The sequence below is a fragment of the Eleginops maclovinus genome, chromosome 10, assembly GCF_036324505.1.
Source record: "Eleginops maclovinus isolate JMC-PN-2008 ecotype Puerto Natales chromosome 10, JC_Emac_rtc_rv5, whole genome shotgun sequence".
In the NCBI taxonomy this organism is placed as follows: Eukaryota; Metazoa; Chordata; class Actinopteri; order Perciformes; family Eleginopidae; genus Eleginops; species Eleginops maclovinus.
The window spans coordinates 5891426-5908114 of NC_086358.1; the positions used below are offsets into that span (position 1 = coordinate 5891426).

At 41.3% G+C, this 16689-nt stretch overlaps 3 protein-coding genes across 4 annotated transcripts in view; 1 reads left to right on the top strand and 2 right to left on the bottom strand.

Annotated features, from left to right (window-relative positions):
* rhbdl1 (rhomboid, veinlet-like 1 (Drosophila)) overlaps nt 1–7097 on the bottom strand; it is a 53561-nt gene extending 46464 nt beyond the window's left edge. The window contains exon 1 of the mRNA XM_063892858.1: nt 7021–7097. The gene's annotated coding sequence lies outside the window, so the exon portion shown is untranslated. The remainder of the gene's footprint in view (nt 1–7020) is intronic.
* LOC134870614 (histone H1.0-B) lies at nt 4900–6237 on the top strand. The gene has a single exon (XM_063892859.1). The coding sequence runs from the start codon at nt 5135–5137 to the stop codon at nt 5720–5722; it is 588 nt and encodes a 195-aa protein (XP_063748929.1). The 5' UTR covers nt 4900–5134; the 3' UTR covers nt 5723–6237.
* A 464-nt stretch (nt 7098–7561) lies between the features above and the next one.
* Nucleotides 7562–16229, bottom strand: rhot2 (ras homolog family member T2). Of its 2 annotated transcripts, none has more exons than XM_063892854.1 (19): nt 16028–16229; nt 15097–15155; nt 14576–14657; nt 14420–14463; nt 13960–14013; nt 13791–13843; nt 13383–13491; nt 13124–13225; nt 12907–13005; nt 12706–12814; nt 12502–12622; nt 12220–12304; nt 11938–12083; nt 11712–11812; nt 10115–10245; nt 9915–9995; nt 9702–9824; nt 9271–9473; nt 7562–8788 (listed from the first exon to the last, which is right to left on the bottom strand). In XM_063892854.1, exons 1-19 carry the CDS (start codon nt 16062–16064, stop codon nt 8671–8673), a joined length of 1857 nt encoding a protein of 618 aa, XP_063748924.1. In that variant the 5' UTR covers nt 16065–16229; the 3' UTR covers nt 7562–8670. The 2 variants fall into 2 exon arrangements, with proteins under 2 accessions (XP_063748924.1, XP_063748925.1); XM_063892855.1 differs by lacking the exon at nt 16028–16229 and adding an exon at nt 15855–16026.
* Between the last annotated feature and the right edge of the window lie 460 nt (nt 16230–16689).

Genomic DNA, 16689 nt, shown 5'->3' on the forward strand with positions numbered 1-16689 from the left:
TGCATGAATCCTACTGTTTGATGTGTGTTTACATATATATTTAAAGAACGATATAAGAAAAGCACAAGTTTCAGGTGTGGGCCATATTCCATTATACTTTTAGCATTTGCTGAGGGTCAATTAAAAGTGGCCCCCCGGGCCGTGGTTTGGGCACCCTTGGTCTAAAGTGTAAACATATCTACATATCTAGTCTAAAAAAATTACCTTCAAGATTATGTTTTTTGAACATTACTAGCTTTTATAAGAGTGTACTGAACATGTAACTAATTTACAAACTTTTCTGCATCCCCTAATCTAGTGACAACTATTTCCACCCCCTATTTTTTCCACATAAATGTGTTGAATATCAATGTTAGATCACCTCACACATCACAAATGATCCAAATATGTATAAAAGTGATTTACAAAGCTGTCTGCATCCACTAATATGAACAAAATAAATTTCACTGGAGCACCTTTGTTTAAAAACACACTTTTAACTGTTCTAACGAATCTGCTGTGTCATAATTAATGAGAGGCAATGCACCAACACAATGGAATGGTGTGCTGGTTTGACTGACAGCTCACAGGTGCCCTGAACGACTGCACCCAATGACAGGCCTGTTATATGAGTGATGGTAAGACAGCTGACATTGTGGAAATAGCTACCTGCTCCACATAAAGAGATGATGGGAGGTGGGGGTAAGACATTTACAAAGAGCGCCTTGGTGTGTGCTAAACTGACGTGTGCTTATTGGCTCAGTAATGCAGCAGTAAGCACAGCACATGGCCACTGACACCTGCTCGACCATCCAAGTGTTTTCACAACTGTCGAAACATGAACACACACACCAGCAGTAACTCTACAGAGCTCACTCACACCCCAGCTGGCCCGAGGACAACCGTACTAAAACCACCAGTGTGTCAATGCCTTGTTCTCACTTTCTGTTGTCTTAACATGGCACGCTGTTAATTAAGTGCTGGTCGAATCACCAAGACATAAACGGTGTTATCTGTGGCAGCGTAATGGGTAGCAGAACTAAACGATGTCCAGCTCAAGAGCACTTTAAAACTGTTTACAGTCAATGCTCATTATAAATGCAAGAAGGGAATATGCAGCTGTTCAAAGAAGCTGACAGTAAAGATATCCACCAAGGCCAAACGCCATATCTCGTCATGATAAAGAAAGTCAAAAACAACGTGTGTATCTGATCTGGATTTGCTCCAAAATGCAATGGGTTCCATATGGGCTGTTGCTTAAACCCTGACCCAAATTTCAGGAAAATCTGACCAGAAGTTTCTCTGCCGGAGTGGATTCACTGCTACACCCTATGAGATGATAGCAGAAACCAGTATGCAGTATGGTGATGAAAACAGATTGGAGGTTTTTGATGGAAACACAGTTGATCAAAGAGGTATTAACGCTATACTAGCCTATAACAATATAATGTATGCAAAGGAGTCGCCTATATATATAAAAAAACAGATCAATCACACTTGAGGATTAATATCTAGTGTATTTATTTAGAAACGATTTACCTATATCATCATTGAACGTTTCTGAAGAGCATTTTTACCAAAAGTGCTTTTGCTCTTATCTCTGGATTTGACGCCGCAGGATAGGCTCTAGTTTACAACGTGTTTCTAATAAGAATATGCACAATAACACTGATACTTTCTAAAAGATATACATTTGGAAGAATCAGTAAATACTTTGTGAGATGTGATTATGTGTGATGATCCTCAGAACAAAAGGGGGGAAATCATCTTATCTAAAACCTGTTTCCATGCCCTCTTCTCTTACTACCTGAGTAAATAAAATGATCTGATTTAATCTATTTTTATCAGACTTTCAAAGCCAGACTAAACAATGAGACAGTCCTCAAATCAGGGCAACTCAGAAAGAATCTTTTTAACTGAGAACAGTCGGTCATGCGCAGGATAGATTTGTTTTATCCACAGCCCTGATATAGAGCTCACTGAGGCCTTCTGTCGGGAAATAGTGGGTGATGTTACCAAGAAAGCTTTGGGCCAGAGGCTGGACAAGACTGTAGAGGGGTTTAGGCAGCTAAAATTACAAACTGGCATCAGATAAATTTAGAGGTGCAGCGCTAAAACGCTCCTGACAGGATGGTGTGGCTGTCTTCTGTAAATATCGTGTAATATAGCTCCCACTCAACAAGCAAACCATCGCTGGCTTAAACATTATGTAAGCTGATATACAGTTTATTTAAGACTCACACATGACTAAATATACAACTGAGGAAGCTAGGCTGTAATGTGTTGGCAGCAACAAGGCATGACTGCATATAATATACCATTGAAATGAAGTGAGTCAAAATATGTCTGTGGTTCAACTAGATCATTCGACTCATCTTCTGAGCTGTGTAAACACCGCAAAGCCACCAATAATACACGTTTTTTGGACATTTTAAGGATAATAACTGTTTGATTTTCTATTTTTCTAATGTTATCTATTGGCAACATCTGTGTTTCAAACAGTAAAGAAGCTGGCAAAGTCTACAACAAGCAACAAAATGATAGCATAACACCAAATGGGTGGGCCTTATCGACATTCTTGAACCAAAAATACTGCTTAAAATCCCAAACTCAAGCCTAATGATGAACAATTATAATTCATATTATGTGTTTATAATGTTAAAAAGGAAGAATTACACTGAAATCTCATCTTCTGAGCTGTGTCCACACCACCAAGGCTAATTGTTAAAAAGAAAAACACACTAAGGTATAATTAGACAATTTAAGACAAACCACTGGATAAGTATTAATCATGTCAAATGATCAGTCGCCTATGAGAGAAGGGAGGCTCTGCAAGCAGGCTTATAAAACACTCTGATCATTAAGGGACATTAAACTGATAATCACTAAAAATCCAGTCAGTGTGGAGGAGGTCCCTCTGTCGGTGGATAAAGGCAGTCGTCTAATAACGGTGTGTGCATGTGTGTGTGTGTGTGTGTGTGGGGGGGGGGGGGGCTTCCACGGGGCACATGCGGCCATGCACAATACCACACCATTCCGGATCATCTGTGACAAACAACTAAGCAGTACCCTACTTTACACCACAAAACTCCCAAAACAAGCCACCCCGTGTAGCACATGGCCTGGTTACCAAACAATCTGTTGTTCATATGATCATATAGAGACATTACTCTTTATTTATTTGGAATAAAAGAAGCGCATTGCATTATGCTCCTCCCTCTTTCACTCACTCATTCATTTGCGCCATACAAATATTTTCACTCCGGCTCTGGGTACCAGCTTTACTCACTCATTCATTCCTTCACTCCGTCATCTCTTTAGCCCCCCCCCCCCCCGCCCTCCTCCTCGCACTTTCATGCACGTGTCCTCTGTAGTACTCAGCCTCTCATCCACTCCCTCCCTCTTCTGTGCCACATGAAAACATTCACTCAGTCCTTCACTCCTCCCTCCCTCCCTGTTTTCACTCATTCAATCCCTCCTAGCTCACTATAACCCACCTAACTCACCCCCCAAAACAAAACATCAACTCAGAGTGAGGACACAGGTGGAGATAGAAGGGCATATTTTCCTCTCTAAATGAAACTTACTTTGATTATTTGCACTATTTATATTTAAAAAAAACTCTGGAAAGAAATAAAGGTAATCAGGCATAATGTTATTTTAACTAAAGTACATTGCTTCAAAAAGGGGCAATATCACACTGCACTGGGAGGACCTCCCCTCTGACAAACAACCTGGTGTTTTTTTTAACACCAGTGATGTTGATGAGGACAGACCAATGGTTATTATCCGGAAAACAGTGTCCAATTACTAAGATAACCATGTCTAAAAAGTCGAGAAAAAGCCCTACTCCAGTGGATGTGACTTTCATATAGAAATCAAAATGGCGTTGCAGGGAGGGACATCAGACCTGGTATTAAAATAAGCAATAAAACAGGAGAATTGTGGTAAAGTTAGTCATTTTGGAGTTTTTTGAAGGTCAGCAACAGCACCAGAGACCCTCATAAAAATAAGGAAAGCCAAATGTTAAAGCTGTTATTGACTGTGCTGTGATGCGCCAGTACATGAACAAAAGAAAGCCATCACTGCGCCCTATATTAAAGGACTCTGTTTCAGATGCAGCCCCCCTCACAGCTGGACTCACACCTGGACACACGGCAGCCACTTACACGCCTATCAAAAATATGCTGATCAATTTTAAGACCCGATATGAGAGTCCCTGATCTTTGGATGTGTTGGCAACTTTCCTGACAATGGAGCTCGATTGGCGACCGACATAGTGACGGTTATAAGCAATTCTGTCAAAATAACAGCTAACACGGCAAACACATCCACCGTATTTCAACCTGTATAAAGCCATGTTATCGTCACAAGCGTCCCCTGTAACTTAGTCGTCGTGACATTTAATTTATAGCAGGTTTAACAGCAAATAATCTCGACCACGTCACTCAAAGTCAATGGCCGGACTGTGTTAGTTGGGAAAATGTATCGATGTATTAAAAGCAAAAACGAAGACGGAATCCGACCGAACAGCGTGCATCCGTTTGAGCATAGATACAATTTCGATATGCATTGGATGATTTTGCCCGAGGTTCGGTTTGTTTGGGTCAATTTAACGCGAATTGTGCAAAATTGTTCACATCCCGCGTTACTTCCAGCGGGTTTTCCTGGAATAAAAGTTGTTCGCCGGCGCGGATGAATACGGAAAAGTGGTCCCCCGTGAAGCCCAATGTCTCTGCTATCAGCCCATAATGTTTTGTGTGTAAATATCCAGCCGTATATTTTATATTTGCCAGAAGTTGGAGGATGAAGAAACACAAACGGGACGGCGCCAGTTCCATGGAGTCCGCTAGATCAGCTGCTGGCAGTTGGTGTTCTCAATCACGTCCGCAGGTAGGCTTCATAGGCTCACCGAGGCGCCTGTGGAATAAGACACTTAAGAGATCCCGGCTACTGACGCGTCATTTTGAGTGGACAATAATAATATCGTTTTTGACTGTAAGGGAGGCATTGCCAACTCGGACTTTCTAAGGGAAAGCTCTTATTTCTGGCTGAGTTTATTTCTCCGTTTTCGACGCTCCAGCTGAGCAGCGTGAAATTACACCCCCTGGACTTTTTGTTTTGTTTGTTAACCAACTCCAAAGAAAACGTCACCATGGCAGAGACGTCGTCAACTACAGCCAAATCCAAAAAGGCAGCCAAGCCTAAGAAACCTGCGTCTCATCCCAAATACTCGGACATGATTAAAGCGGCCATCGTGAACGACACCAGCCGGAGTGGTGCGTCCCGGCAGTCCATCCAGAAGTACGTGAGGAATAACTACAAGGTGGGCGACAACGCCGATGTGCAGATTAAGATGGCCCTGAGGAGGATGGTGGCAGCCGGGACTGTGCGCCACACCAAAGGCGTCGGCGCGTCCGGATCCTTCAGGCTGACCAAACCAGAGGACTCCAAAAAGTCCACCAAGGCAGCGGCACCTGCCAAACCAAAGAAGACCGTGAAGGCAGCCAAGCCCAAGAAGGCGGCCAAGCCCAAGAAGGTGGCCAAGACCCCGGAGAAAACCAAGAAGGCAGCTGCGAAGAAAGTCAAAAAGGTGGTGAAAAAGGCGACGCCAGTGAAAGCCAAAAAGGCACCAGCTAAGAAGGCAAAGGCGCCCAAGCCCAAGGCAAAACCACCGAAGAGGGTCGCCAAGCCCAAGGCAAAAACACCCAAAAAGGCAGCCAAAACCGCGAAAAAGAAGTAAAAGGACACTATTATATAGTCACTGTAAATACTTAAGGAAATGTTTTCGTATATGTATTATTTTTGTAAGGTCTCATGCAAACTTATGCTGTTTCTACCAGTAGTTCTCTTCATTGCACTATACACGCTGTAGAATTAATGTTGAGCGTTTTTATTTGGCGTTAATAACAATGTTCATTTCTGTCTGATCCGTGGAGACATAAAGGCTAGACTGGGGGTCTGCCTGAAGATGGAGAACATGTACATACAGTTGAACTTATGAATAGTTATCGTTAGTGCACGGGGTCATAACTGAACATACAAATGTGACAATGGTGATCATTGTTGAGCCTTTACATTGTGCAGACAGTGGACGTCAGCGAGATTGCGTTTTAAAAGGCTGTGTAGTTGTCATTCAAACTCCATTCTGTATATTTCCTCATGAGGATTCCTACTCTACCAACATCCCACTGTGTTCAGTCACTTTTAAAGACTGTTTATACTGTAATTCAATAAACCCTTTGTCATCTTCTACAACATGTGTGCTCTACTTATTGTGCGCATTTCACGCGTGCGTAATACAACTTAGCCAATTGGATGGAGGGGATTTTTGTGCATATCAAAGAATGTAAATTGTAATAAATTAAACAGGCACAAAACGTTGATTCCTTCATTTTGATATATATATTGACTATATTTGACACATCACACATTTAGCCCAATGCATTACATTAGTTATTGTTCCCCAAAGTGTCGCAAACAAAGCCCCCTTATGGAGGCTCCAATACGGGATGATATTGCATTGCAGAGGAAGGATCACCAAATAAAGACACGGTGCTGAAGACTGCATGTTATTAAGACTTTTAGTGTTTAATTAAGAGTCTATAAGGCCTGAATCCTGCATTCCGATTTAACTACCCTACAACTGCTTTACCAGCTAGTGTTGAGGGCAGAGGAGGCCTTTCTAGGATGCTTTGTGAATGAAGTGAACGCTTGTATACCATAGAGATTCTGTTGGGAAGAAAAAGTGCTAAGAAATACGGTCCCTTAAGGGAGTAAGGCGTAAGTAAACAAGGCCAAGAGATTATTTCCCAGGGGACATGAACACATACCTCTGGGAAAAAAAGGTCTAAACATCTGAGAGTGAAGCCAAAACTGGCCTGAATGGAGAAAATAAAGGTGGATTTCCAGATTGTATTTATCGTTTTTACCCCCAGGTTGTTCTTGCAAATAAAAGTACACTTACAATCCAAACATCCTCCTTCCCCAGAGTGAGGAGGATTTGCAGGCACACCCAGCGATCACTACCCTGCCTCTTACCTGAAATGACACGCAACACTGCCATCTTGTGGTGTCTTTTGAGAACAGGCGACTCCTCTTCTCTTCAGCTGGGACCAGCAGACTGGAGTCAAACTGATAAAAGTCAAGATGACACACACAAATTAAACTTCGATACAGTGTTAGTCATGATGTTTTCTTCAGACAGGTGTTAAATGTTAAAACTAACCTTGTTGAACAGCTACAAAGTGGAACATCCGGAAGCCAAGAGAAGCTGCCTTTTGACACCCCATGTGGAACAGTAGGGTAGTTGTTGCTTCAACACACAGTAATCCAACATTTTAACAGCACAGCAGAATAACAACTTAATGAACAAAGGTTATGCGATCAAGATGTATCTGGAACATTGTTTATACTCCAATAACGTATAAGCGTTTAGAACAAAATTGATCTGTTAGCAAGACTTTTAAACAAGTTAGGCCTCATTAGCATGGCACACAGTTGCCTGATACTTGTGTATAAATGCTGGAAATAAATGATAATTAGCTCAAAGCACAGCAATCACCTTCCATCCCAACATCCATAACGTCTTTTGGGTAAAAGGTCCCACCCAGTCTAGTCTGGTCTTTTATTAAGCATCTCAATCAGTTCAATTTCAGTAAGAAAAACAGCCATATTTTAAAAGTCACAGAAGTGTATTCTGCAGAAACAGCAGGTCCCCAGCTGCACGGAGCAAGAGAACGTACATAACATGACTGACTCATGTTGGAAAACAATGCAATGGCAGATTATGTAACAAAGTGTATGCACAGTGTCAGGTGTGTGTGAATAGAACAGAATCACAGATCAAGCTATTTCAGTCTATCAAAAATCAATTCCATTTCAATATGAACAGAAGGACGCTGATTGGAAGCAGGGATTAATTCGACCGGATCTTCCTTTTAACAGTTTGTAATTTTTTGCCTTCTTTGGAGAGGAGAATATATTCAGCGACTTCTTGCAGATGCATAAACAAACCATTCTCCGCATGCACATTTCTCCCCGCTTGTTGGAGGACTTACTGCTTAACATTCAAAATGTTTCATTCTTAGGCAAAGATAATATGCCTTAGAGCTAATAACATGCTAGGACTAGTCATTGCTGCTGGAGTCATTTGGCAAATAAGATTGGAACATTTAGTATCAGAGGGAAGAGTGTAGTTCATTGAGCGGCAGCCAATCAGAATGTTCGTTTAAATTCTCCATGTGCTGCCCTTTGGTACTTCAGGCTAGTCAATTTGGCATTTTTGTATATTATACTTAAGAAACACTGCATGTACATAAAAACCCCTTCTATCTCACCATTAACATTTCACATGTAATTGAGGGGAAAGCAACCACTGTTTTCCTGCGTTTCCTCCTCTCTGATAAAGCACCTGATGTGAACAGTTCTTTGTGTATCAACGCACCGAGGGTAGCTCCTACTTAACCCGGTTGGGCAACATAAGGCGTAAAAAGCAGTGAGGGCAATAATATGACCACTATCTTCCAACTGATTTTGGACTGTTGCGATCAGAGGCTAGGATAAGGTAAAGAAGAGCAGAGATATGAAGAGTTTCCTGGGAGGCTTAGAGGTGAAAAGTAAAATGACACAATCTGGTCTCTGAGGTTTGGTCTTGATGGATGCGGAGATGGAGCGTCAGCTGGTTGGTGATCATTTCAGTCTGGCCACGGCTCTGTAGATGGCAAAGCCCAGAACTGCCATCACAGCCGAGCCCAGCGCCACTCTCAGCCAGTACGACGTGTTGCTCATGTCCGAACCATTCAGGTGTCTGGAGATTGGAGGGGAAGAATCATGAGCGGTACAAAGCAACAGCTGATACCATGAGAAGAACACATGTCTAGCTTCTCTATCCCATAAACTCACTAAATGTATGCATTCCCAGGTCACTCGTCTGTATATTTTACAAGTTTCCAATGATGTCCTCAACAAGGCCTGGGACCCTCACTCTTTATTACTCCCAGAGATGCAATGCACTACATAAATGCACATCTTACAAATGATACTGTATATTTTGCAAACTGCACAGCGTTTCCACTTCAAATTCTAGCACATGTTTTATTTTTTAAAGTCATTTGTCTTAATTCTTGTTCTAATTTTTGGATACTTCTACATTTGCTTCTTTTTCCAACTTTATTTTTTATTACACACCAAAACAAATTCCTTATATGGGTAACATTTGGGAATAAACCTGATTTAGATTCTGATGTTACATTTATGTTAAGATCAGTAGTTTGTCTATCGATCACGTACGGGTATACTGCTGCCCAGGCCAGCCGGGTGTAGATGTTCTTGCTGGTGGAGTCGAGGAAAAGGCTTGAGAAGGGCAGCGGTGGAGGCAGCTGGTGCTTATAACAGAACTCGGCCGGATTCATCCCGTGGAACTGCTTGACCTCAGGAAGGTCCACCTTGGAGGAGACCAGCACACATGGGATGTTGCTCTCCATGTAGTGTTGCTGAGTAACACAGTGGATAAAAGAGGTAAAGCTCAGTTGTGAGAGAAAAGAAAAACCTTGTTGTCAAGCTGGTCGTAATAAATGTGAAGTAAGGCTTTATGTCATGTGTATTTAATGTATACAAACTGAAGAGAAATCTAAACCAAATGTATAATAACAAATACATGGACCAAGATCTGTACATGTTTATTTAGTTTAGGATGCCATTTGAACTTCCGTGTGACTGACCTTGTATATACTGGCACAATAGTCGAAGGAATGTGGGTCACTGTTGTCATACATGAGACAAGCGACATCACAAGAGGCGTCCGATTCCTTCAGGAACTCCACCTCCACATCCACCTCATGGAGCTGCATACAGAGAAGAGTAGGTAGGTCACAGTCCTTAGTCTGGGTCAGAGGTTTAGGGTCAGCATTAGGATTAGGATGGAAGGTACTTACGATGAGGAACTTCTCCTGGTTGCTGACTTGGACAGTGTTTATTGCATAGGGGGAGAAGGCACTGCTGGGATTTCCCTTATTCTGTACAAGGCAAAGGAGAGAAAGAAACAAACAAAGAACAGTCACTTTTTAGCCTTACCAATGTTGACTAGTGCAGATTTCAAATGGTTTTCTCTCCAGACTAGCAGATGGTTTCATACCGCAACGCTGCGACCCACAAAGGCCTGGAGGAACGCCGTCTTTCCTGTCCCCCGCGGTCCGATCACCTTGCAGAGAAAAACTGACCGCTGTGTCTGGCGCTTCTCCAGGTCCACCTCTTTGTCCTGTGTAACTGCACATGTAAACAAGCAGAAACACTGGATATAAGTACCAATGCAAACACACACAAGTCTTACACCTGTCACATTCCAGCTTTCACTCATTGTGAGGACAAGTTAGAAAAACGTACATTTTTTAAACAACAATAGACATAACTTGTGAGGTTATCAATTCACAGGCATCCTATTAATAGGCCCGAGGTGGGAGGCCAACAAGGCCAAAGAAGAGGGTGCAATTCCTGCTCCAGCTTAGAAAAAACACCCTGCCTTATGAGCTGTTTTTAGCACTTCTCCACACATCCAATGAGTCTGTTCCCTCCTGTTTGATCACCGTTTGGTTTGTCTTGGCAGAGAGCCTACAGCCCAGCCTGCAGGAAATATCACTTATGGGGTGCTAACCAGTTTATCCAAGAAGATCTGCAGCTGCTGCACCTCAGATCTCTTAAAAACAGCTTGTGGAAGGTCAAAACAATAGAAAGATGAATGAAAGTAACATGGAATTAAGAACAAGGTTGTACACAAAACAAGCTCCCTTATCTCTGACACACACTTTTGATCCTAAACACTGATGATACAAAAACTGTAGCATGGCCTGGGGTTACTGCCACAGGAAATTCATATTAACAGCACTAATGGCTTGTAGGATAGCCATTAAGGATATGCATTACTCATCCGTCAAAACTCAATAGTGCCATCATTCATCAGTCAAAACTGTACTTTGTCAGCCCCAGCTATTGTAGCACTAGATCAGAAAAATCAGGAGTTTAAGAATTCGGTATTTCTGTGGTCTGCACCAAACAACCAAACATTTCACTGATCATCCGACTGACAGATGATTAGAGCAAACATCCGAGAGAGTTCCTGCCAGCATAGCTAAATGCACAGCAATAACTCCTATTGAAAGGTTGGTTTAGCACCGTTAAACATAGAAACAGAGCCCATGCCACAACCAGAAACTAGTCCCCTTGTTTCAAGAGCTGTGTTAATCTCTGTGGCCTGACATCTCCAGCTAGGCCATCTAAAAGGTGCACACCTCTGAGACAGAATGTGTGTGATTAGCACTGAGACATATTACATCACACTTTAAAATCATTTCCAAGCTTTCCTAACAAACTGGCGTCAGACTGACACTAGTTCACACACAGAGACACCACTGCAATATAAGAACAAAACATCGATCAGTAATTATTGTTCTTTTAGTTAATGCTTACACAAAAACAAACGCACGCGTGTGTGGAAAGTGCATACACGTGTGGACGTACATGCCTTTAACAACTGTTCCTTGACATCTCAAGGACGGATGTACAAGAATGGAAATCTATTAGGTGACAGTGGACAGGATTAAGACAAGTAATCCTCTTATTGAAACGTATTTAACTGTAAAAGTGGTATTTAAAATGTTGCATTTTAACCGATCTAATTTTCATGCTGTTTGTTGGGATCGCCCACGGTTAAAAGAGCCAGTTACACAAACACACACCTGTGACCGCGGCAGTCTGTGACTCCTGCTCAGTGAGGATAGGGTAGCCTAGATATCCTAGATGCTCCAGGCAACGGTGGATGTCAAAGTACGCAGAGAGCCTGCATGTGAAGGGATTGACATACATGTGACCTTTGAACTGTGCAGAACAAAAAATGTGCAGAAAAAGTGTACCGGTAGTGCATGCTGTCTCATAAAATCATCGACAAGTGTGTGAGATACGTACGTCCACTGACAAAGGTAGCCGTGGTTGGAGATGTAGCCCTCGTCCGTGGTGGGGACAGCCAGGTAGACCTCGGCCCCCCATGGCATGTAAGGACAAACACAAAACAGGTTCCTAAGCTCTGCTGGTGACAGGGCAGAGTCTTTGTCCTGAGAGGGAAAACGTGTATCTTTGTCAGGACAAGGAATATGTGGAAAAAAGCTCATAGCAGAAACTTGATATTTACATTTCCCTGGTTTACTGTCCAGTGGGATATTGTGACAGGCAGCTCGGAATCTTACTCACTTCATCATACTTGTCGAACAGCCGCTGGAGGAACTGGTAACCTAACTGATTGAGCTCTGTGGTGCAGTCAATAGGAACTTGGATTCTTAAAAACATAATAAAAAACTAATTAGATGAATCCCTCAGCGTAATGGACAACAAAGCTAAACCCAAATAAGAATGCAGGGGAAATAGTCTGAGATAGATTGCTATGTAGAAAGCAGGGACAGGTATATTTTTCTCCAGAATGAAAATGTACTATCTGAATTGACCGATACAGTAACGTAGTGTCAGTAAACGTACTCGGGATAAAGGAAATCATCAGTGAGCTCCAGGTTGTCGTCATAACCAAACTTCCTGAGGATGGTCCAAGTGGTTTCATGTCGGCCCCGCTGGATAAATAATGTATTAAGGAACAAGAAACCTGAAAAAGAGGACATGCAATACGTGGGAATTAGTTGAGAGTCGGTTTAAAGATGCATGTTGTCATTGTTAAGAGAATTTTACCATTCAGCGTCAGGCCGTTATCCTGCACCCCATCGCTGGTGTTCTTCCAAACAACGGTCTTCACGTCTTCTAAGGCCTGAGGTGCCAGAGGATTCCCGAAACAGGATTTCTACAAATAAAGATTGGACGGAATTTATTATCTGGCAAAATGATTGTTAACTGAGAAGACATTATGTTAATTAAGAGATTTAACTGGCTGACCTGAAAGCAGTTGAGTTCACCGTCGCTAAGGATACGGTCATTGTCCTGGTCGGAGATGTAGAATATTCTGCTAAGGGCTCGGACACACAGTGGCTTCAGCTGCAGGGGTATTGGATATTTAGCATTTTTCAACCAATCATTTGCACACAGAATTTAAATGGAATGGAGAGACACACGTCGATTCCATAGTTATAAGAACACATCCAAAATGTCTGACCTGTTTGTCCTCAGGGTCATAAAGAGGGGCAGTGGGGTGCAGAACCGCCTTCTGTGCATAGTAGAACAGCTCGGAAATGTTTTTTAAGTTCTTCGCAGAACACTTGAACAAAAGAAAACAGGAGAAGGAACATTTAAGATATTTGCAAACTAGAGGTCATATTAAGTGTGTATGTGTTGATATTTGTTTGAACCCATGTGTGCATGTCAATGTGAAGGTCAGCAGGTGTGTGCAGGGATTAGCAACTGCTCAGTCTCACCTCGACACACGTTTCAATCTCAGAGAACTGGTTCATGATGGGAAGAATGGTTTCCATCGAGCTCCCGCATCGCAGATCAGACTTGTTTCCCACGAGGATGATGGGAACTCTGACAGAACATATAGAGACAGGGTCACTCAATAAGAAATGCAGCGACAGCAGTTTTCTTCCTTTCTAAGAACTAAAAAGTGCACAAAAAGTTGTATGTTTACTTTTATTTGGAAGTTAAGACTTCTTCTCCCATGCACTTATGCTGATACTCCAAGGTATTTTTTCATGCAACTAAGTCAACTTTTAAAATAGCCACAAATCCAAGATTACCAAGTTTGCTAACAATAGGGAGGAGTGCAAAGTTCAATCGCACATAAGAGACCAAGTAACACACACCCATCGACAGCTGATACATACTTGTTTCCTTTCTCTGCGTCTCCGTTAACCAAAGGGATCCATTTAGTTTTAATCTGAAGAACAAAAGCAGAGGATAATTGAATTTGAAAAGCATGTAGTCAATGTAATACACAGTATGTGGAATGCTTGTACAGTAAGAGACAATGTAAACCAAGTATCAGGTTACTACCTTGTCTATCGTGTCCTCGTTGGTGACATCGTACACAACACACACCACGTTGGCCTGTGTGGTTGAAGAAAGAACAGCTGTAGGATCCCTTGTGCCAAAAACTGAATCCAAAGAATTCATTCTAACTGACTGACTTATTTACATGATACTGAACTAGAAAAAACAGGACATGACAAAAGGATATAACTTCCAGTTGATGCAAAGGTCTAAAGGTTTTATCAAGAACAAAGAAAACAACTATGAAAAGATGTGTTTATGTTTCTGGCTTGAATAGTGTGCATAAAAGGCGTTGTAGACAATAACCTATGTCTAAAAATAGATCTACAATTATACTCATTTATATGGCTTCGAGTTGTTATTCTTATGAGGGAAGGCACAGCACTACTCATTACAATTCAGTCCATCTGATTTGATTTAAATAGTTGAAACGGGTGACAGTAGTGCTGTATGGTGTACTTACCTTGATGATCTCACTTTTAAGGACTTCATCACTCTGCTCTGTTTCTGTTGAGGACAAACAACATTTTTTTTTAAGTCATAGCCAGAGCAATCCAGTTTGACAAACCCCACACACACAACAGACACAGAGGACAGAGTAAGCGATGGGTCATGTTACCTGAGTAGTCCACTATGTGTGTGGGCACCTTCTCTGGAGTCACGTCAGCAGGGATGGTGATTTCCTCGGCTCTGAGAGGAACCTGTAAGAGAGTGCATGACGGATATACTGTCAAACTTCACTTAATCATTAGCATCGCAATCAGAAGATCAGCCTTAAAACAATAAAGGTTTGTAATATCATATGGGTTTCCATCTTATCCTGTAAGCAATTTTTTTTGCAAACATAGTAGAAAAAGCTGAGCATATTGCCGAGTAAACAGCAAAGGAATTTAAACTTGTAATAGCTTGCCAGGCGTCAACATCAACAAGCAACAATTAGTTGTCTTCACTGCACAAAAATAAATCAGTTTACTTTGAAGTGGCCACAATTGAGTAACTGTGGCTTTAATTAGCAAATCATATTACAGATATTAGAGTCAGCTGGTCGAAATGTCCCTACTTTTCATTGACACAATCTCCAGTAAAACGGACCTTTATGTAAAAGACACAGCAGTGGGGAATAGTTGAACTGACACTTACCTCTTCTGGGAACTCCTCTCCAACCAGAGACATGATGAGTGATGTCTTCCCCACCTTGGCTGTTGGAAATAAAAACAGGAAGAGGATGAGAGGAGCTGCCAGAGAAAGAATCAATGATCCAAATTGGCTTGTGTGATAAAGTGGTAGCACCTATTCTGAAAATACATGTGCTAGAAGGTTAGCTGACTACTCCTTATGTTATTATTTACATTAAAACCCTGATACAATTATTATAAATACAATAAATGTTATATATATGATTTGTATAATGGGCCAATCTGCATAATGAGTACTTTTAGTATATTTTGATGATAATACTTCTGTACTTTGACAAGAGTAACATTTTGAATACAGGAATTTGACTTGTAACAGAGTATTTCTACACTTTGGTATTTCTACTTTGACTTAATTACAAGATCTGAGTACTTGTACTTTTATTTAATTGCAAGATCTGAGTACTTTTCCCACCTATGACTGTTAGTTTGGTAGCATCAGTTCACGTTAGCTTACATGCCAATAGTCTCAAAATAACGGATAACTCAAATAGCAGGACATTGAAGAAACATTACATGTGTTTATCGTGCAATATGGCTTTCAGTTGACGACAGCTGATAAGTTAGCGAATAATAAAAACACGTTTACTAACTTCTCTATGGCAGCTAACTAAAAAACCGTTCAGAAGCAAAGTTACTGAGCTAACGGTTAATTAGCATTGCGGAAATCAGCATTTGGAAAGCGGCCAATTCATAAAAACATACAATTTAATAACACAGAATAAAGTTGGTGCAGATATACATATTAGGACAGTTTTTGGCACCATGCCACCAGGAGTAACCGAGGTAAATTCAGCGAAAAGTTGCCAAGTTAGCTTAAACTGCTAATGTTTGCTAGTGTTTTAGCTTGTGGGTTAGCTGTCAGTGAAATGACTCACGCTCCCCCAATAACAGAATCCTCACGTCCTGCTTCATGTTTCCTCTCTATGTGACGAACAGTCCGTCAAGCTGCGGTGCTACAGTAACATTTATCTTGCATTTGAATGTCAAATTTCTAGATTAAATCAAACGTGTGGCTGTTCTCTACAGCGATATGCACCCAAGGTGAAAGCATATCATTCCGGTTCACAGAGGAGGCGGGGAAACATGCCCCCGCCTGGGCAAAGTGACACCCTGCAGCCAGTTTACACCACATTGTTAGGTATCAAATGTTGTCTATAAAACATAAAACAGTGGAGAAAACAATAGAGTAAATAGCATTAAGATTTATCAAGCAGAAAATAAGCTTTGTTTTATTCCACTTTAAAATTGTAAATAAATTCAGTTCTTCAGTAAAGTACTTTGTGGCCCAAAATGTTAAATCATCAACCTCCAAATCCTTGGTTAATTTTCTCTAAGAAAGATGTACTCTTTAAATATAATGTAAATCAAGTTGCCGATATTTTTTAAAATTTGTATTTATATCTTTATAAAAAAAAGAGAAAAAGACAGAGATGAGAAAAATGACTGTCTTATTTTAAGGCTGTCTAATACCTTAATAAATGTTAATAAACCTCCTTAACATAAGTGAGGTGGTTATTATTCTCTCTCTATGTATATT

Bases quoted from the DNA above. Each gene is read 5' to 3' on its own strand.
- LOC134870614 (XM_063892859.1), top strand. From the start codon at position 5,135: ATGGCAGAGACGTCGTCAACTACAGCCAAATCCAAAAAGGCAGCCAAG.
- rhot2 (XM_063892854.1), bottom strand. From the start codon at position 16,064: ATGAAGCAGGACGTGAGGATTCTGTTATTGGGGGAGC. The intron at 13,006-13,123 runs GTCAGACATTTT...ATACCCCTGCAG, and splicing joins ATGACCCTGAGGACAAACAG to CTGAAGCCACTGTGTGTCCG. The intron at 12,815-12,906 runs GTCAGCCAGTTA...CTTTATTTGTAG, and splicing joins GTGAACTCAACTGCTTTCAG to AAATCCTGTTTCGGGAATCC.